The sequence below is a fragment of the Lampetra planeri genome, chromosome 20 (genome assembly GCF_965212315.1).
Source record: "Lampetra planeri chromosome 20, kcLamPlan1.2.h2, whole genome shotgun sequence".
Classification (NCBI taxonomy): Eukaryota; Metazoa; Chordata; class Hyperoartia; order Petromyzontiformes; family Petromyzontidae; genus Lampetra; species Lampetra planeri.
In genome coordinates, this window is record NC_136126.1 from 6,790,571 (window position 1) to 6,813,784 (window position 23,214).

A 23,214-nucleotide genomic window follows, 5' to 3' on the forward strand; every position below is an offset into this window, starting at 1 on the left:
GCATTTGTTTGAAGCGGACACACCACAGGACATGTGCGGGCAATATAGGTGTCACAATTCCAGTCTCGCACTGAGATTTTGACATTGGAATATCTACCCGGACCTGTTTTTTGAAAGAGGTAACATTTTCCTCATTAAAGCAGGGGCTCCAATGTCAGCTCGATTGTTTGAATTCGAGTTGGGCCATACGATGATGGATTCATTGATGACTATACCAATTATCCGTCCCATTACTCGGATAATATAATCGGTCACAGTAAAATTACGTACGTGGAAAAATAGAGGTCTCACCTCTCTTGTTGACGTGTGCCGCTGTACGAGAGGTGATGGGCAGGGCTTAGAAACGTCATTGGCATCATCATCTGTGCCACGCTGGGCGTGGCTTGTATGGGGTTTCCCACCTTCAGGAGGATTTGGATGATAACGTGGCCCACCACCTTTCAAATGAGCCCACGTAATAAACCACAAAAAGTAGTTTATTACAACAATCAATCGGATAAATGGGTAATTTGACTGGAGCAGTTACACCTGATGACGGAGGCTTGTGTTGCTTCCGAAACGTCGTCATTTAATTTATTTATTTTCGATTATTTTATTTTACCTACGTGACTTTACCGAAGAACCTAAGAGTATGAATCCTTGCAGTCACGAAAGCTTCAAATCTAGAATTAAATCGAATATAGTTCATGAATTAAACTAATAACTCTATTGGAAACAATGCAAGAGGCACCTCAGGAGTTATGCTACTGAACAGTGATGCATATATATGGAGCATAGTAGGAAAAATCCCCCCGGTAAAAAAAAAGAATATTCAGGCACATTGGTTTGGTGCTTTTCGCTATGAAGTTTCAATTCCAAAACCACCACTCCAAACTGCTTCTTATCTGCCTCTTTATGTCATCAATTTGATGCCGTTCCACCGTCACTTACTGCCCAAGGAATATGCACACGCTGTGCCGTGTTCCGTCAGAGTATGTGTTTCTGCTTTTTTTTACGATTTTATCAAATAATCGGAACTTGCATAAATGGGATTTGAACTGGTCATAAGTTACATAAATTGTGTTACAAATAAGCGTACAACTTTTTTCATCGAAATTTTAATTTTTGAATACACGTATTTGTTCTTTATTACAAATGACTGTTTATATGGCGAACACAATAATTAAATTTTAGGGCATGCTTAAATGCACTGTGACGTATCACATATTTCATACAGCGTGGAAACATTTAACGTAGACTTTTTTTTTCCTGCAATTCGTCTCCGATTGATACACGACTGTCGATCCGCATTTTCAACGATGTAGAAGGCGCACATACGATTAGAATTCATCGAGGGTCACGAGCAAACGACTGCCAAACAACTGAAACATACAAGGTGGTTACAATAAGCCGTCTCGGGCAAATGTCCCTTCTTCATCACAGAGCAAGCGCGTGAATGACACGATGGCAAAGTATGTTCATGCCCTGCTCACAAATGTATGCTGTTATTTGATATACATCTCCGCCTTTGTTTGTCTTATGAATAAAGCAGACACGCAAGCGGTGCATGGAAACAGATTACCATTGCACACAGCACCTGCACACACACACACTTTTTTAATTTCTCGCAAGCTAATACGTTTTGTGTACACTTACATGCGGTGTGCACAACCTCATTTAATGAGTTGGCATCACACCAGTTCATTTAAAACCCTTTAAGCTCCACAAGTTATTAGTGAGGACGCCAGGCATTGCCACGGTCACACCGCCAATCAGAAGCGGCGACTACACCTGCACCAATATTGGCTTAAGAGGATTTTTCATTTGTTAAAACATTATAAAAACGTACGGCCCAGTTTTATTTTAATTAATTTCCAATGAGCACCATTACAGTTGTGCAGTGAATGTCTTCACATACGACAGGTATAGGTTGGTCGTTGTGCCTTTTTACGTCATTAAAAATAATATTGGCCCTTGCTAGAGGTCTAAAGGTTTTCGAGTCCTTAATAATCACTTTAAAATGAAGTACGTTATCATTGCCAATGTATGACATTCGAGATGAATGCAATCGAATTGCAATTTATTAAAACAAATGCAATAGATGAATGCAATAGCATAATGCACACTTAATAATTTTAGTGCATGCCAGATAACTAGGACACAAAATACAATTCCGTCGAGCACAATTCATCCCTTTGTTATTACCTTTATTAATATTGCCAATGCTAAAGGTGTAATGTGGACAAAAAGCGAATGGAAATATCCATGCCATTATCGTTCCATAGCATCAACCTCGCGCGTGATTCGTTTACGCAAAAAAAAACCCGTCTATTTTGTGTTTACCGGTTGAGTGTTTGGAACCAGAATATGAATATCGGGCATTGTAGGGATTGGTGGTGGGTGGGGGGGAAGAGGCAAGGGATCTGGGCGAGTGAAGGTGCGTAATTAGCAGTGTGCGTGGTGGAGACGCAACCAGCACGGCAGCGCTAAGCGTGGGCGAGAGTAGAGACAGCTCATAGCACAGAGAGCTCTACCTGGCCTTGAACTGCATCAAGGCCCTCCGCATGCCGTATCGCTTATAGGGGTTGTTTGACCATTCTTGCTCAGCGTAGGTCGATTAAAAATTACTCAGAAGCGGTTCAGTTATCTCTCGCCACTGATAACCTACACATTGCTGGGATGTGAAGGAGTTCCTTTGAAAATGTATGCTATTGTTGAAATATTAATATCTTAGGAGGCCAAAGGCATAAACAGTTGTGTGAATGTAGATATTAACGCCTCTCTTGTCAGGTGATTTACTGACATTCAAATGGCAAATTGTGAAAACTTGGGAGAGATGTAGCTGACATTCGAGAAGTCCAGCATAACTGAAAAACAACCAGCAGTCGCACCTTCATTTTAATGGACATCTTGGCACTGGGAGGTTCCTCTAAGTGCCGATTCCCAACTGCAATTCTAATTTACAAATGGAGAACACTTACCTAAATTGAAATATAATCATAAGCTTAAGAGTGCTACAAAATAGATGGCGTGGTCTATGGGTGCACCTGCAAAAGAATGCACTGAAGACATCACCGCATCGACCTTTTATTTGAACATAAAATGAAAAATGTCACTTCCATATAAAATGTTTATCACATTATGCTTTACTTTTTGTAATATGTAGCAAAATATAAATATTTTTTCATTTGGCTTGACCTTTAAGGTCTGTGGTGGTATCTGTATTTAATTACATGGCTTGCAACAAACCAACATTTCCTGCATCTGTAATAGGCAATTTATCTTAACATGTTTCTAATTACGTTATGTCAATTTTATGTAATGCATATTGAATATCTATCCGAACGTGTCCATCTTATCTGCAGTGACACATGACCTTATGTTGACACCAGGACCGCACAGTAAATTAAGTATCACATCTCAGTTGTGCATCAGTGGAATAATTTAAAGGCCCACAGATTGCGCACAATTCTTGAAGGGCAAGAAATATTTTTAGCAATATTTGTTGTTTTTGGCATTGATGTGCAATTAAAACACATACAATCTTGCACAGTACGCCAGTCTAAATACAGAAATGAATATTGTATTGCAGTACAGTATTTTGAACTATTACCAGCAATGCTGCCAAGATTCAATCCGAATCGAGGAAGCAGAGGACAATTCCCCAAAGGCAGAGAAGCCGTAAATGCCCTCATCAGCCCCTTAACGGTCCCTTTACAAGGTTTAAAACCGCTAGGAACAAGACACGGCTAAAGGCCCACAAGGAGGTCAAGATACCGATGATGTCTAACCTTGCAATCAGGAATCTGGAATTCTGCTAAATCTCACGAGGCAAGAATTGCCACACAAAAACCCACACGCCGTTGTGCAACAGCAGGTGATCTAAACCTCAACAAGTCCGCTGGGCTCCGGCGTGATGATATTACCGATTTAATGAATTGATGCTGCAAATGGCTGTTGGAATTGAAATGTGAAGCTTAGTCACGTTGTTAAACACACCAACACATCAAAGCGCGAGCACAGCGGATATGCGTTTCCTTTTCTGTCACTAACACGATGGATTATTAGGTATGAAAGCAAGTATGAAATGTCAATTTGTGTGCGTGGGTGTATGGTATTTTTTTTTGTATCTGTTGCAATGATTTAATTATATTGTGCAGCCTTAAGCATGCTTATTTTTTGGCTGTAATATATTGAAAAAACATTTTTTTTAATCTAGAGCACAACATGATGCCAAACTTTTAACATATTAGCATATAGCCTTTGTGTTGTGACGATGTAGCCAAATTATTAACCATCACCTGCCGACAGGCTATAAAGCACTCAATTTTAATTATGGCAATTGCGTTATGCAACACCTGCATAAGATATACTGCGACACGTTTTAAGTGCTTCCAAGTATGCGAGCGATGACAATGTTCTAAAACAAAGACAGCAACGCGTGTTTAATATAATACAAATCCCTTTATTTCATTGTTATCTAAACAATTCCAAATAAGATTCTGTACATAACAAAAAAAGCAATGTACAATTAAGGAAACTGACAGGGCAACCACAACAGGGTTTATTTTTTTCTCTGTGCCAGTCAACGTGCGATAGATACACCCAATGGACCCAAACCAATGCCAGGGGGCTTTCTAAGGCTAGGGTTTAAACGATGGCACAGCAACGGAAAAAGGTTACTTAATATTTACAGATAAAATTACCAAAACGGGCATAATCACAGACCCATCACATGCCGTGGAAAATAAAGACTTGATCATTAAAAAGCAAAGTATGCGCAGCTGGACTAGGAAGATAATAGTGCAGAAGTGTGAAAATTAATAAGGCTTATTGTACCCAGTAATGTCAAATGCATTATGTGGTTATTATGATATATTCTCCGCCTACTGTATCTTAATGAACTAATTATGCCATAGATGCAAGGATAGATAATTACTCTGATAAACTTTTGATTAGCATGGAGTCACGGATGAAGAATAGTCATTAGGTGTGTTAATTAACATTCACTCTGCTAATTAGCAAATTAACATTCAAGCGGCTAATTAGCTCTGGATACAGGACATTGGGTGGATTGGCTGCGGGGCCTCATTAAGCGGTTACCCCAGCCCTGTCCCTCCCCGACAATGGAAACATTCAGGCATGGGTAATTAGCAGGCAGTAATGGGAAACCCACACAGGACAAACAACTCTGCCCCCCTTTCCCCCCCCCACCATCCCCAACAACTCTGTACAACTGCGGCGTCGGGGCGTGTGATAGGTTCAGCCATCTGCAGGCAAAATCAAGGCACCGAGTCTCAGGCTCCCATCTCTTCAACACACCTGAAACAAGATGGTTTGATACAAAGAAACGAATAAGTGCAAAGAAAACCATTTGCCAGGCATTCTGTACAAAGGAGGAAAAAAAAAAACACAAGCACAATTCTGCTTCACGATTTGCTTTGTGGGGCACAGGCCACATGCATGCAGGCACGCACTGCGATGTTTAGGTTTTTAGTCAATGTAGCGTTCCTTTTATTTATTTCCCTTTCTTTTTTTTTGTTCTAAACCCTCTTTTAAATCTCAAAAGCCTGCTTGCATCATATTGGTTTAGCTGTAACCACTTAAGCAACCAGCAAATTCGCCTTTGGCGACTCGCTTATTTTCCACGGGATTTATCCAATCCCAACCCAAATGGAGCAATATGCATCCAAAGAAAGGGGTTTACTGTTTTCCCCCAATTGAATGTTTTGTTCATTAAAGCACAGGGGGTTGAACAGTGGGGTCTGTGTGCATGCATCTGCCAGATGTTGGGGCTGAATTGCCCTCTGTTTAGCTCCACACAAAAGCAATGCTTCCTACACTGTGCACACTGCGAGGCAAAGCACCTATCACTTAAATAATTCTTCTATCCGGTCTCCCAACTCGTTTTAAGCCATACGAGAAGTTAACTTTTTTGTTGTTTCAACTTTAAGATTACTAAAAAAAAAAGACCCCACCACTCACACATGCTGCAATCGCTTTTTACAGAACTCTTGTCATTTGCAGAAAACTCCAATAAGGCACGTGCAAACTACAACTTCTAAGCGTCGCTACGGCATGTGGTTCAGATTGTTATGCATTTACTTTTAAAAGTGTTTCTTTAAAACATCGATTTACGTCAGACATGAAGCCAAATATTTTTTTTTCTATCAAATCTGTCTCAAAGGTTAAATGCAAACATTACAACATTCTCAAAATGTGACCGTGTTTAATAAGTATCTATGACGTGTTTCTCAACTTTAAAAACTTTCCTGCTTCAGTTACATGGAAATATTACACCACACTTGAAATTTTTATTCGTGGAGGGGTAAAACGAGAAGATTGTGGAGAATTTAAAAATAAATTGTCACTACACATGTACCTGCCTCAACGTAGAGAACGCTGCCAGTATACACGTGTTGCATTGCTCAATCGTGTATAATGAATCAATAAATATACCTCTGACACTTCCATGGGTTGCTTATGCAGATTGATGTGATATAAATGACTATGCTTTGATTGACCAATAAAACCTAATTTATTGCACTATAAAAAAATATCATAGCAATGATACACCATAACTACAATGCGCATTTAATATTTATTTTCTTTAGATTTTTTTAGTTTTAAATTTGCAAAACGCCACAAACCCCCATATCTGCATTGTGCGGCTGAGCCAATGTTTAGTTTAAAAACTGCCCCTGGTCAACTCATCAATTATGTACAATGGGCTGAAACAGTAGAAAGCTTAACCACATGTGGGTCACAACATCAAAGAGAGCAAAAAAGCCTTCTCAAATCGTAACAGGCTCGGTCACATGTGTATCTTCAAGATATCCTGGGGTTTTTTTCCCACTCGTTTGGAGTTTGTTGACAAATGCGACCTTATGGTTCCTCCAAACTGACATGTGGAGATATGATCAATCCAGCAAAAGTTAAAGAAATATTACCTCGCGCGCAGTATCTGCAGACATATCTTAGCACTCAGTTTTGTTGTGTGGGATCGCTGGGTTCTAACAATGTGAAGTTTCAGATGCCTATTTTGGGTTATATGTAAATTGGCTGATACACTATACATATAATCAGAGACTTTGGGAATCGTATTTTAATGTCTCGGGTTTTCCTAGCTCAAGGTGTTGTCGCAGAAGTAAAATATAATGTTCAACCGCAGGGGATGTATGGCACGCACCACACTGAAATTTCAAGCATGAAATTATTTTGAAAGCTCACAATGATTGGTTCCGTAATAACTTAAGCACGCTGATGAAGTCGTACGTTTACATCTACTACGTTAATATATTTGAATCAATTATCACGTGAACAATCGTCTCATCAGCCTGTCTGCGCAAAAACCCACACACGCTACCTGAGCGGTTGTATCAATTACTATAAATGTGCGTGAACAATTCGCAACACTAAATCACTTTTTAACTCACACCCACGGTAGGCATAGATGACACGCTACAAATCAAAACTCGCCAACGCACAGACCTAATTATCCCACTCAAGAGTTTCATAACTACACACTGCAAACCAAGACGCCATCGAGTAGTGAGTAATGCGGCCCTTGACTTTGCGAGGCACTATCCTTAATATGGATTCGCAAAGATGCTTTCAGGTAGGGAATGTTACCAAGCTTTCAAAAGCCATGTGAAATAGGACATAAAATTACAAGGTTGGATTAGGAGCAATGCTTATGATAATGCAGACGTCCGACTGTCAACCGATGATGGATGTTGAGGTCAGTGTTTGCGGCATAACGGAAGTGGGGGGTACTACGCTTAAAAAATTGCTTGTCCTGACGATAATAAAAAGGTAGTAAAAAAAAGTGGGACTTATGAAACCATGTTAATCAGAGCGGCTACAATGCAGCTACACGTTAGTGCTGGACAGCTTCATTTAAAATGGGGCGAAGTTGGCACCAAGAGATCGTGCAGAGCATGTAGACATTGTTTACCCAATTGCTGAAATTAAAACCCCATGATGCATGGCTGTGACAATGACATGTGCTGTGAAATGCAAAGGAGAGGGTGCAAATGTAAAACAAGAGACTCCTTTTATGCTGTCAAGAAATATACAATTTTACTTTTTTTTACAGTGAGTCGCCAAGCAGACGTTTTCATAAAATCCGACTAAAATATTTTCCAAGACGTTTTTAGTTGATCAAACACAATGCCCACGCCTAAGGATTTATGATAATGTCTTCCTCTTACTCTAAATGGTCTCGCAACACAATATTCCCACGCTAAAGTATGTGCAACAGTTGAATGAGTCCTGCAAATACTATTGGGTGGCAAATAAATTCAATATGCCCATTACATTTTAATTAGCCCTATGCAAATTGCTTAAGAGTTTGATTTAGTGCTTTGCTGCAGGCCACAAATTTACGCAAGGATAAACTCCAGGCTCTATTCGTGTCATTGGAAATTTCCCATTCCATTTTAACTCTTACCATTCGCCTATCTTTGCGCACAGCAGTGAGATATACGTGTATAAACCTCAATGATGTATTATGTAGCAAGTGCTAAATTGACTAGACCGCCGAAGACAGATTATGTTTGTAATACATAGGGAATTGGTGTTTGGGGCCGACTAGGATTTCACATTGCACACATATATATGGACAAATACCATAGCCCACTTGTGTATCCACCGATTAAAGCTTTACTTGCCAAAAAAGTACACATTAGTGGTATAATCTCCATGGGAAACTAATGAAGCTCCAGACCATGACCTTTAAAGTCACACACAGAAACTCTTAAATCCACCGCTATTGATTTTCTTTGGATAAAAACTTTCAACCAATTTTCTCTGGAAAACACTCCAATGTCCTTTTTACGTGCTGCTACAGTCAGGTTCAGAGCCAGATTCTTGTTTGGCAGACGAAAAAATTAGTTTTAAAAAAAGTGTGTTTTTTTCAAATTTCTCGACCACTGTAAAATCATATCATCGTGTCATGGGGTTTTACGACATCCCAGAATGATACAAGGGCACTGTGTGTATATAACCTTCTTGTTATAAAACTGCAGAACTGAGGGGGGGGGCGCATTCTCCAATTTAAAAAGGGCATAGGTTACGGTTAAATGTAGGCGAAGACATTGTCAGCTGTCCAAATTAAGGTGAGGAAGCACAGGTAGTAAATGAGGGGATGAGAACCTCACCTTTTCAGGGTTAAGCCCATGGGGTTAATCATGAGGGTAAGGGGGGCATCAGTGTCTTAAGTGGAAGTGGTGGGGGCTCACCTTTTGATCCGCAAGCGTGTGTGGTGCCAGTGGGTGGCTGGGCAGGCTGCCGTCACCCAGGGTGCCCCTGTGGGCGGTGAGTGGGCCTGGGCCCGCCGGTCGGTCATGCTCGCAGAACAAGCTGCCGTTAACATAGTGGAACCGATCGCCCGGAACCAGCCGGGTCCGGCACGTGGCACAGGCAAAACACTGCGCAGGAGAAAAAAACAAAAACCCACGCACGCGCACAAGCGCGCACACACACACACAGAAGGGGAGGAATTTAGGCAACAGGAAATGTGTCCGTCAACAACATCGGTTTTTAAAACACCCTCCTCCACCACATTGCACTCCCAACAAACACCACAAAACTGCACTCTACCACCCATGTGGACCTTTCATGACCCCGATCCCCTCTGCTCCCCACACCCCACAACCTCACCACTTCACTCCACAGGCATGTCGATTGACACGATGGAAAAATCGCAGTGATGATCCAAACCGCTGTCTTTAACCACGAGGTTACATCTAACGTTAAAAAAGCTACGAGGATGACCAACAAGAGAATTTAACATTTAAGTATTATGTGGAAGTAAAAAAACGCTACAACAATGATTTTATATTGCAATGTTTATTTGCTATGTTAAGTTTAGCAGTCCAAGCCAACAGACTTTGCCAAGACCCCGTGGAGATTGATCTAATTTTTCAATTTAAAATGTCCTGTTTGTAAAGCGTACGGCTCGGGGATGAATAGCAATCCGGCACTAAATTATCCGCAAAACGTGGAAAGCTTTTCATAGAATTTAAATTGCCCTATTGCCTCGTTATAACCGTTTTACTCTGCCACAAGATGCGCTTTAAACATGTGTTGTATGCCTCCACCCGTGTTGCCGAGCAACTGCCAAGCATCCGGAGGTCAGTGCCAATATGGGAAAATGTGATTACGACTTCATTGTTAAATTCTCATTACCTCCACTTCCTATCTGGTCCAAAGAAAATGTATAACGGTAATAAAGTACATGAAATGTAATGAACCATTTCAGACTGTTGAAGCTATTTGCAGCTACAAACGTGCCAGTAGTATAAGATGGCTGGAGTACACAATGCGTGGGCACACTAACAAGGAATGACACAAGCCGATTCTCGTCCCCCTACCTCACTCGCTCCTACTCCCCTCCGCTGCCCGAGCGCACTGGCAATAGAATGAAATCACTGAAATTGATATCCGACGGCAGTGCTCACCTTGAGATGGTAGACGTTGCCCTGCGTCTTCATGACCAGCTCGCTGGCTGGGATAGACTGGCCACAAGCGTTGCAGGCTCCACTGCTTCCAAACATCCTGAAAAACAGCGATTTTGAACAGGGTCACCAACGGCACAACTTGCTTGTACGTGCAAAGTCACGTTTCAAATTAATAAATAATTTACATCCCTCTTGTAATCCACTGCTAGATGGAGGCCTTGCGAAGCAAAACGACGTGTCACGAGAACCCCAAGCTGCAACCCAAACACTCGTGTTGTGTGCGAGCACCTGGCATGCTTTTAAAAGTATGCGTGCCAAAATCTAAAATAGCGCACGCGTGTAATTGCGAGCAAACGGTTTAACCCACAAAGAGAGTCCAACTTGTATTCTACCAATTTTATTGCTCATTTCGATGCCAACAAATAATCAAGCGATCGTATTGACAATGCTAAACGTCAACCTTTAAAAGAAATAAAGCAAAGACACAAACACGTATTTGGTGAAAGAGAATTAAGGCATTTGTAAAGCAGGAATATTTCTCAAACAATATCGTGCTCGTGTGCGTTTTGCCTTGCCGCGTTGTTTTATATATTTTAATGCAAGATGCGCTTCCGCGTTAAACGAGTCCACTCCGAAATATAAACACACGTCCAAATTGCACTTTAATAAGTGACCTGCAATTGCGAGCATTAGTTAGCAATGTATGCAGTTTAAATTTTAAAAGGGTGAGCTGCGGGGTGATTAATGTGCATTACATTTTTCAAAAAAAAATTCTAGTTAATTTTGCCTGAAATTGTAAACCAACGAACATGGATCATTTACCTCGAATTGAAAGCTGCATTCAAGATATATATCAGTCCCTTCTTGGGTTTTATTTAACTGAGAATGAATTATAAAAAAAAACATCCCCAGGGCTTTCTTTGTCCACATTTCCCATGAACCGCCAATCAGAGCTAATGGCATTATCTTATCGGCATAACACCATGTAACTTAATTACCTTTCGCCATAAGAAGGCACATGTATACATGCCGTTATCCCACTACAGCCGTTTATCTTTAGGTTTAAATTCATGTGCTGCAAACTTAACCATCTTACGTTTAAAATACTAACTCTGTTTACACGTTTCACATTGCGGCGTTGAATACGCAAGATGCCATAGTTTTTAGAAACTATAATTAATTTCAAAAAATTAGCAAGCATATATGTTTTACCAATTAAAATAATAAGAGCAAATATAACGCCGTTTTTCGTTTGCATTGACTTTAGTATAGCAGGTAAACAGGCCCGTTTGGCTGCAGGCGCATTTTTAGCAATTACTTTTAATAAGCAGTGGCGAGACAACAGAATTTATCAACCGCCACACAGACAGACCACACATTGTTATGTAAATAAATAGTGGGAACACTTCCCCCCCCTCCCACCATTCTAGCCACTTCATACTAATTATCGACGGACAAAGATTCAGCTGGTGGTTTATTTTATTCTGTGCCACGAGACACTTCGAAAAATGACCGTTCCACAGAACTGTTTTTAATGTTTTTATCATGCACTTCATTCAATCATCTCTTTACAACTAGATGCATCCATCTAGATGGGGATCAGACTTAATCCAGCCAGGATTCGGAAAAGAATTACGGGCACAGGGGTGAAGGACACGCTTATCGCAGCCGCTACGCACCGGTGCATTCACGCTCCCTCCCTGCCCCGTCACAGTGTTCTGTTGGCTATAGATTTCTGCGACTGTGTGTGGAATATCGGCGACAGATTTTCACTCAAAACACCCGAACAACCAACCGCGCAATGCCAAAGCAAGGCTCGCAAAGCGACACACGGACAGGACGCAAATGGCATCAAACGATCTCCAAATTGACGACGCCTTTTGACCTCGGGGTGTTTAAAATTACAGGAGATTTCAGACGTCCAGAGAAGAATAATAATCATAATAATGTTCAATGACAAAAGGGCTACCTGAGTATAGGCCATAGTAAAAACCTATAAAAGGATATTAAATAATAATGCTGTAAATTGATGTACTTGACATACAATATTATACACATTGGCATATTTTGTTTAAATATTCATTACTTTTTAATTAGTTAAGAGCTAAATGCAAACCCGCTTTAATATTTTCTTCCGAAAGCCATTATTACAGTCGCCAGCTGTGTGCGCTCATGATAAAGTTGCTTTATTACTCGGAGTGGCTGCCTATTGTACTTTATATTGCACGAGGCCTAGTGGGCCCCGTCCTTCCTATTTATCTCTGGCTCCAGACTGCCCGTGTGGCTGGGCACTCCCCTACCCCCCACACCCCCTCAAGGCATGGGGCTGATCTTATCTGCCTAGACGCTTCACTGCTTATTACATCATAAATCACTTACCTGTAAACAGGCCACTTGTCGCCTCCAGCCTAATTTTTCAATTATACCACTGCTGACTTTGCGGTGACTACTGATTTATTAACTCCGCACAAGGGATACCACATACGGTGGCGGTTCATTGCTTTGGCGGTCCATTGCCCTCAATCCCCGCTCACCCCACCACCGTGTCCCTCCTCCACTTCCAATACTGTACATGTCCTACGCGAACACAATTAATTTTCGTAAACATTTTTTTATTTGCTATTAATCAAATGAAAAATAACACCACTAAATAGCAACCGTGCCTATTAGTCCAATATGCCTTCTTGGTGATCTATTTTTTTCAGGCACACGGTTATACCAGACTTAATAACATGCCAATTCAAGTCAGTCATGCGTGGATTAAATGAATAAAAGAAACCCAGATTTTGTGAGTCACGTGAACGGCTTAATAACGTTCTAAAATTAAAATGAATGTTTTCCATAAAATGGCATTAAATTTTGTACCATAAATTCAGCACCCTGTACTGGTGGATGAAAATAATGTCTCCTATCGCAGCCTAACATTTAATGCAATTCCACTAGCACAAGATAACAATGAGATTAAAAGATGCAAGGGCTTCGTAATTAATTTAGAAAATCATTATAGGCTTTACATACAACACGAACCGATTACTTTACGAGAGATTAGGCTGCATTTTGAATGGCTGTACACCTGCTCAGCATAATGCCTTGAAATGCCTTGACCTGATGGTTAACAAAACACTGGTGATGGACGATAGATATGTGGATACAAGTCCCCTCTCTCGGACGATCCATCAACCTCAGCCACTGTATATCCAGAGCAGGTGAGCCGTGCTCCTACTTCATCTGATGGGATCTTTATTTTTTCATTACGTAATCCCAAGAGTAAAGCCTTTGGCTCAATTTTACCATGTCCGTTTATCAGTGTGGTCATCTCCTATTCTAAATTTCCCATTAAAACCCAAAGGCACCGCGGAGTTGGATTACTGCTTGTGGTTTTATATCTCAATGATTGAATTACCCCTAAACAAAGCCCAACGAGAAACTTTGAGCTACCCTACTGCTCCATTTCCATTTAATATTGAAATTGCTTGACCACCTGCATCAAGAGATTCCAGTGCCTACAAAAAAAATTCATTACCAGTTCAACAATTATCAAACGAGTGAATTGGAGCACTATATATGTGCTTCAGCAACAGTCAAAACTTGTATATTTTTCCAGGTTGCTATGGCCAGAAGGCTTATGACTGAAAACTTTAATATATATTGGACCCTGATGCAGGTGTGCTGGCAACGCGCTAAGAAGTTTACAAATGACTGTACAGTAGTTGGCAGCAGTCACACTCACACATTTTTATTTTTGTTAACTTCCTGCCACCAGTTTTATTAAACTCCGCTGCATATAACCAGTGTCATTCAAAGTTACAATATAAGGAATTATTTACAGGACTATTAAACACCTTTTCCCAAGATGTCGTGTGTCGAATGTTTCAGTAATATCTTAAGTGGTAAAATACGGCTAAGTTTCTACACAAGCTCTTGTTGTACACTGTGCATCTTGTGCACATAAGCCAGCAAATGTACCAATGTTTAGCTTTTGCAGCTGCCTTGGTCCAAATCAATCCCTATAATAAATGGAAGTATTATACAATTATTAAAATTAATGTTTATTATTAAATACATCAGTCGACAACTATTTACATAACACTCTTAATGCATCCAGATTATGCAAACATATGTTTAATTCCAATTCCAGATTGAGCGTATTTTGTTTGTCCACCTCCGATTAGCACGGTTGGCTACATTCCGTGCGAAAGTTCAACATATATATCTCAACATACAATACACACATACAGACCAGGATGAGTCGTATGTAAGAGTGACCTGGGGCATTAGTCTGCCGGTGATTGCCATGTATAATCTCAATTGAATAATTGGCGGCTAACATTCAAAGGAGGCGAATTTGGACCCTGATGCCAGCACACAATGGCCTACTCTTGCGAATGACGTCAGGAAAGCCTTAATGTTCACTGTGAAGCAGAGGGCACGTAAATGTATGGTTAATGCACACCACCAGCAATAATAAGGGCGGCTGCTTGATTCGAACCGTGAACCTCTGCAACTAGCAGCGAATGTGCTACCGCTGGGCCATGTCAAAGTCTACGTACTTCTCGATAATAATGTTTTTGTTATATATACGCAGCTTATACTTAAAGTACACAATCTGATTTCTTGCCGAAACCTCACTTTGAAAGGAGAAATATGTACAAGTGCAATAGTATAAATGTAACATTTCCACCGTGAGAAAATACATTTTTTTAAATATCTGCCTTACCATACACCGAGAATTAGGTTTGCCTCTAATGTACGAGGGATCAATTAAAGATACAATAAATTGTTCCTTGATTGCTTTACTACACCAGGAGAGTGCAGACTCTCCCCAGGTCATAAGTATTACTACCTTTAGCCAACATTTTATGGACAAGCCTGACTACAAAAAAATACTGTGCATTAGAATACTTCATCACGGTATTTGTTTGCAACTGCAAGAACGTAAAAGGCTTATCATGTATGTTCTTTACATTGTGCTAGTGTCACTGCTGGCAAGACGGCCTCTGCAACTTGACTGCAAACACTTAGTCCACTCAGTGTTGTTCAGGGTGGTATACCCACACCTCAAACCAATCAACAATTAACCTACACAACTGCATGTTACCCATGCTTTGCAGATTGAGAATCCAGTAAATATTGAAAAGAAAAGTTGCTAGAAGATTACAAACTGGATTTAAGTAATGTGGCTTATGGGCCCACAAGTTCAGAATGTTTGGCCTCTACAAAACCACATTGGCTGTGCAAGGTGCACTTCATAAATATATTGCCCAATAAACTTTTCGTGTGGTCTTATCTCATCAGAAAAAACTGACTTTGGCTCTCTGAGCCGCAGGCATTTTCCAGACTTAAGAATGTGAGTGTGTGTGTGCTTGCGAGAGATGGACTTAAGCGGCAGCAAAACAATGTTGAGTTGAATGTTTTATTAAAGGTGCACATTTAAGTGGCACGTATGACATCCCATTGTAAACACGGAGCGACAGCTCTCCTGCGCGCGGGTTATAAACCACCAACCTGATGTAGTCGTCGCGACACAGGATCATGCCCTGACGGGTGTAGCACGACGTGCCCAGGTCTCCAAGCTGCGCCTGGCAGCAAGAGCACTTGAGGCAGCGGCTGTGCCAGTAACAATCCATTGAGTAGAGCAGGAACCGGTCAGCAATTTTCCCACCGCAGCCGGCACACCGCTTGGGGGGCCCGGTGGCCTGCGGCTCGGGGCACTGGCTGTTCACCATCCCGAGCAGGAGTGGACACTTCTGGAGGAGCCCACCACCATGCACACACACACACATGGAACGACAACAGAGCAGGATGATGGGCGCGGAAAAGGAGTTTATGTGGGGTCGGTGTTGGTGGGAGTGAAGGTGGATGGAAGAGTGGGCGGTTGAGTGGTTCAATGGGCAGGAAGGAGGAGAGGGGGTTGGAGAAGATGATAGGGGAGTTGGGGAAGAGTGGAGAGGTGTGTGTGTGGTCAGGGATGGGTGGAGGCAAAGTTGCGATGGTGGAATTTGGTGGATCCAAGTATATTTATATTTTTTTATTTTACCAGCTAAGGCCCACACGGAGCTGTATAGTGCTTTTTCAGAAGCGACCTGTGGCTTATCATGTAGAAATGTACATCAGCCAAATACTCCAAAAACATGTTTCTAAATGTGGAGGGGAAAACCGGAGGACCCACATAAAAAATATACGCGACCACGGGAAGAACATGCTAACGACAAATATAGAGGCGTCAGGGTCGGGATCGAACCCACGACCTCCTGCGTACCAGGCGAGGTAGTTAACGTCTCGCCACCGAGGGAAATTAAACAGAGACATTCAAGGGAGCGCGTGGGTTTTGAGTGAATGACACTGCTAAATTTCAAGCGCATGACACACAATACTGTTTACATAACACCGCGTGTATTTACGCACAATATATATGTATATACGCGAACGTACTACAAAATCCATCATGGATTCGCAAACAGGTGTCAACCCATTGAGATGTAATTGGGGGGAAAAAATCTCTTTCGCAAGTTGACACCTTGAACAAAATTATATTCTGGTGCAAGAGCGCTGTAGGCACCGCACGTTCCGCACACCGACGCGAACGCGAGATTCAGCCCAAACACAACAGCTGTCATTCACGCCTAAATCAATGGGTATTCAATGACGCCAACATCAAACTCTCCAACTACAAAGGTGAACATATGCAGAGAAGACTCCCCTCCCCCCCCCACTAAGCTAAACTAGCGCACGCACTCGCCCACAAGCACGCTGCTGCTCCAACGACAATACCAGCAGCACACACACACAGCATTGCCACCTATTCAATGTAGGGGGTGTCCTTTAATTACTTTGGTAATTACTATACACCAAGGCCACATTCCTACTCTATTCACAAAGTAGGAGGAGTCTTTCCTGTACACTTACACACGAAGACCACGTTACCACTGTTCCCAACGAACGAGTGTTTACTGTTATACCACACATTACGACTATTCAATCTTCACTACTGTACAGTCACACATTAAGTAGATCACATCTCCACCCTAGTGAACGTAGGGTGTGGGGGGAGGGTCTGTTAATAACTATACAATTCTACTTTTTAGACAGCCCCGGAAGAGCAGCCTCACTCAAACCCAAACAGCCTCCACCAAATCCCAAACCCAAAAGCCAAGCATACCAGCAGCATTTAATTGCAATCCATTAATGATTGCTTGTTGGTTGGAACAAAAGTTCCCCCGTACAGCATTGAACAGACTGTTGGGGGCAGGTGCTGTTTAGAGCGAGGCACCTTGGAACACACAAGGACGGCCCGTATAGCCTTGAAGAGAACGTTTGGGGGGCAAATGTTGTTAGTAGTCCGCCACCACATACAACAGCTCTCACCAGTACCCCACCACAACAGACACACACTAGCCAACTAGTACTACCCCACCACAACACACACACACACTAGCCAACTAGTACCACCCCACCACAACACACACGACTCCCAACCAGCGCCCCACCACAACACACACACACGCACTAGCCAACTAGTACTACCCCACCAGAACAGACACACACACCGCAACGAGTACCCCACCATAACACACAAGCCCCAACCAGAACCACAGCATAGAGACACACACAACCAGCGACCCACCACACCACAACACAAACTAGCCCCAACCAGCACCACACCACAACAGAGACACACAGCCAGCGACCCACCACACCACAACACAAACTAGCCCCAACCAGCGCCCCACCACAACACAAACTAGCCCCAACCAGCACCACACCACAACAGAGACACACAGCCAGCGACCCACCACACCACAACACAAACTAGCCCCAACCAGCGCCCCACCACAACACAAACTAGCCCCAACCAGCACCACACCACCACAACAGAGACAACACAAACCACCACCACACCACTGACATACACTAGCACCCAACCAGCAGCACGTCTCAAGCACAACAACAAAAACACGTTTGGGCCCCTCACCCCACTCCACCCACCCACCCCATCCTTCCTTGCTCAAGAGATGACTAACAACCCCGAGCCAGCAGCAGCAGCAGCAAGTAGCACGGAGCCTTTAAAGACGTCAGCAATTAGTGCCGTTGTGTTGTGCGCACCTTTTAATGAGCGTCTGCCCGCCCGGCCCTCTCGCACCGCCACAGAGCGTCGAGTAATCGCTCAGCCACGAGTAATTGGATGCACATTCCTAACAAATTGAAGCAATCAAATAAGCTCGCAAAAAAAGGGGGGGGGGCGGGCCGGTGATTTATAGATTTAATTCTTCCGTGGAACTAAACAGATATATACACGGGGTTGGTTCCCATAACCTACAAATACACCACCACCACCCACATCTCCCACCATGGTTTTAAAAGTAGCAACACACGCGCACTACAGGCATACGCACTCTGCTGCTGTTACGATTCTGATATTTGTGGGAAAACATCTGATGTATATAAAGCCACGGTAGTGAGATTGTGGTCATTAAAACCCAAAGCACAGGCCAACTGTATGCAAGTTGTTGCTTGCGCACCTTCGACGGAGGAGGAGGAAGCAGAGCAAAAGTGCACGAACCATCTCTCTCTCTCTCTGCCTAAGCACTCTCGTAATTGTTAGCAGCAAAGACCCTCTTCGCCATTGATGTGTGGAGCTCGTGAACATATCTCGTGGTTACTGCTGCTGCTGCTATGATTGGTGTGCCAACACAACACGACAACGAGGAGCGGGAAAACGAAGGCGGCACACGTGAGGAGGGGGCAATGGAGAGAAGGTTATAAAGTTACAAGCCATGCACGCAACAATCCCGAAGGTGGATGGGGGGGGGGTAAAAACAACTCACATGTTGGATCTGTGCTCCCGTAACTCTTAGACGATCAGCAGCAGCAGCAATCGGCAGCAGTTTCCTTTCAGTCGCCGCTTATGCAGTAGGAGACACGGGGCCGCTGCTTCGTCAGACAACACGCTTCGTGTTTGGCCAGCCGACTACAGCAGACGGCCAAAGGAAATCCAGATTTTGTGATAAATGGGTATTGTACCATCTATAGATCTCGTCGCTCGCTCCCCTAAATCAAGATTCAACCGTTCGCGGCTACGCTATACCACCCCACACACCACCCCACACCCCCCCCGTGAGGTACAGTCGTCGTAATTGCTATCGGCGATTCAATAGTTCCCTCTGCGGCGCTCTGAAAACTGACAAACCCCTCTCAAATCCGGGGGGGTGGTTGATAAGGGGAAGGGGGGGTTGGGTGCTAAATCGCAAGTTGTTTTCTTTCCACGTTTCTCCAATAACAACAGCAACGGCAGCAGCAAGGCTTTAAGCGACTATGAGGGAGGGCGAGCGCTTCGGTAAGACCGCGTGGTCGGCTAAAGCGCGGGTTGAGGAGGAGGAGGCTTGCACCGCACTGCTGCTGCTGCTACTGCCACCACTGCTGCTGCTGCCACTGCCGCACGCACCTTTCCCTTCCCGCGCTATTTAAGGCGTTACGTCATCGCCACGGCGGGTTGGGCGGGGCGAATCTGGCCACGCCCCCACACACGTCCACCCGCCCCCGTCAGAGGGGGAGGGGGAGGGAGGCCGGCGGCCAATCGCATCGCGTGAACGGCGACAGGGGGCGTGGTCTCAAGGTAAAAGCCAATCGGCTGCGTCCGTTTGACGCGGAGGCGGCGGAGCATCAAGGCCCACCTCTGGTTGTAGAAGGCGGAGCGGGAAGTAGACTGGGGGGGGGGGGCGTGTGGGGGGGGGTGGAACCCCTCCTCCCTACCCCCCACCCTCCATTCATTCATTCACTCATTACAGGTGACAGCTCTCAAAATAAACAAGAACGGCCATAGGAGCGAGGAGACGAGATAACAGTTAATTAACTGTCAATGACTCTTTTCATTCGCCTGACGTTGACGCGGATATTAGGCGATTAAAACAACAAACATATTTTTTTCGAATGTTGAGCGTCGCACGTGTCGGCGGTGGGTTTTGTGTGTGAGATATTTATTTTGATTGAATCGACTGTATTTGGCGATGAGATTCATCGCTCGAGAAGCGATTGCACATTGCAGCTGGGCAAGAGCTTTGTCGGCTTGCACCTTGTGTCAAGTTGTTGGCGGCGGTGTGATAAGCCACGCAGTCTCCACGTGTCACCTACCAACGTTTGCAAAGTGCTGATGACTGCGGCAATACACGGCATACTAATTGCCCCCTTCGCGCAGCGAGCGGCGTGTATTGAATTCTAATATGCACGTATACGTTAACACGAAGTAATAACACGGCTTTATGGCCACACTATGGCTGTAAGTGGGATCCATAGACCGTAAACTAAAAAAAAGCGATCTCGCTCGCCACGTGAAAGGGGGAAGTTGTTGCTGCACTTTGTGGATGGACTGCTGCTGCTGCTCGCACAACAACCGCATGCCCTGGCTGGAGATGTTGGGACACCATCGCCCTCTAATGATGAAACCTACCATTGCATCTTCATTGTAGCTTCAACACGAAGAATAGTCATCACGACAACGATGAATGATGGAATTGTATTTTATCACCGTCATCGCCCCAGTGCTTTGCAAAGGACAAAGTGCAATGTAACATGTTTGTGATGCACATTTAATTTTGTATTGAACTTGACGTCGCTTTATTAGTGATTCGTCTTGCATCAATGCAACAATCGCAAGTAATGACATTCATTTTGCATTGTTGGCCGAAGATGCAATGGGGGAGAGGCCGAACACATCTGTTATTGCTTAAACCTGACTTTTTATTCTTGTGTCGATGGTTAGTTATAAATCATTTGTCACGCGTAACATTCCACTCCTTCATAATTATATACGAAGATCATTGGGGACAGAATAGTGATCAAATTAGAGACAAAGCAATCACCGAAGTGAGCAGAGTTTCAGAACGCTTTCTCTACCAGTGACCACATACATGCTATTTATCATATTCTGGAAAAAATACCAATGCATTTTAATTACTGACTTAAAACTTTCGTGATTCTTACTCTATGCTTCTTTCAGTAAAGTCACGTAGATAGAAAAAAGAATAATAAAAAATTAGCCCGTAAAAACAAAGTTTTTCACTATAAATCCTTTATATGTGTGGCGGCTAGAGCCCTCTCGTCCTCTGGCTTGAGATGGCTGCCACCTATGGGTCAGATGATTGCCTGCCACCATTAAGCAATTGGTAATTAAATATAAAAAAAAATCCTAAAAAGTGTAACGTTATGGAAAAAAATTTCACGAAAATAAATTGTCACGCACAACGAGTCTGTGTGCAAAATGTCAGCTCGATTGGATCACGGGAAGTGGATTAAAAATTTACCGAAAGATTTGCACGGTCATAAGCGCGCAAGCAAGCAAGCAAGTGAACTTAATATAAAGGATTTAAAAATAAAGAGATTAAAAACATCACGACGTTTAAATCGAAACGTCGTGAGATTTTTAATAACTTTTTATATTTTTTTCTATCAACGTGACTTTACTGAAAGAACCATAGAGTATAGATGTAATTACTATTGTGCCTAGCAATGGTAAACTATGCGAAAACATGCGACTCAGTATAAACTGACAGTCATCCAAGCTCTCATAAACCAAGGCCTGAGTAAAAAAATATTTAGAAATAATAAAATACATTTACAAGTACGAAAAAGTCCACACGCAGATTGCTTAAGGCAAGTACCAACATACGTATTAAAGGGGAGTCAGATAAGGTGACATGCTTTGTATGTATGATGAACTTCTTTCACACCGTAAGTAGCCAACCGTGCAAATCGGAGGTGCAGGGGAAGGACAACAAACTCAACACAAAAATACGTTTTGACGAAATTAGTTTTCAATTTAGATTTTAAAGTGCTTTCACCCAAAGTTATTAAAAGACTGAGCATGTTTTCAGAAAATTGGATTGGATCATTTTAAGGCATGAATGCTAATGTGGCAAAACACTAATCATCTTAGATTTGCTGACAACAATCATTATACCATCCATTGGGAATGAACTGCAGAGGAAATTGCAATAACGTTATATAAAAAGGCTGAAAAGTTGGGTACAGGATAACTATGAACAGAACAAAGTTCAAACAAGTTCGCTACAAAATTGAAGATGTCTGTCAGAGGGATACTAAAAGCAAACACGACAGAGTATATGTACCTGGGACAGCTACTGACACCGCACTGGAATCAAACAAATGAAATAGATAAGTGGAGGAGAGCAGGTTGGAGTGCTTTGGAAAGCTGAACTTTATTATGAAAAGTAAGAGGGCAATGTGACGAGAGAAGACAGTTGTGATCAGTGTGTTCTATCTACGATGACATATTGTTCAGAAACACGATCATTAACTGAAAAAATATGGAACAAAACTGACAAATGTACAAAGAGAGCATGGAGAGATGCATGCTTGAAGTGATATTGAGAGACAGAAAGAACACGTGAATCAGAGAACATGCATTGCTTAAAAAAAAGGTACCGTCCAAACTATTAAGTAAGCAGGCTTTGGCATGTCATGTATCGAGATAGGATTATGGACGCTGGTCGAGAATTGTAATGGAGTTGCAGCCAAATAATGGAATGCTTCCGAGATGGATGACCACCATGGGAGATGGAGTGATGAAATCAGTTTCTGTGCAGGAGCTGGGTGGATTATTACATCGCGGGAGGTGGTGGCTTCTTATTGAGACCTCTTTCCAGCAGTGCATTGCCCAAGGCTGATGATGATATAGCATTTTCAGTTTAGCAGCGCACATAAATGTGGTCATGGTAAAGGGACAGCCCTGCAAATGCATTCTCACGCCGCTGCTGGT

The 23,214-nt window shown here is 42.8% G+C and overlaps 1 protein-coding gene across 2 annotated transcripts; it reads right to left on the reverse strand.

Annotated features, from left to right (window-relative positions):
* Positions 1–4,423: 4,423 nt before the first annotated feature.
* On the reverse strand, positions 4,424–19,888 carry LMO4 (LIM domain only 4). Of its 2 annotated transcripts, none has more exons than XM_078603437.1 (5): positions 19,268–19,888; positions 15,948–16,189; positions 10,443–10,539; positions 9,222–9,410; positions 4,424–5,301 (listed from the first exon to the last, which is right to left on the reverse strand). In XM_078603437.1, exons 2-5 carry the CDS (start codon positions 16,166–16,168, stop codon positions 5,293–5,295), a joined length of 516 nt encoding a protein of 171 aa, XP_078459563.1. In that variant the 5' UTR covers positions 16,169–16,189; positions 19,268–19,888; the 3' UTR covers positions 4,424–5,292. The 2 variants fall into 2 exon arrangements, with proteins under 2 accessions (XP_078459563.1, XP_078459564.1); XM_078603438.1 differs by having other exon boundaries at positions 15,948–16,186; positions 19,268–19,872.
* Positions 19,889–23,214: the final 3,326 nt, after the last annotated feature.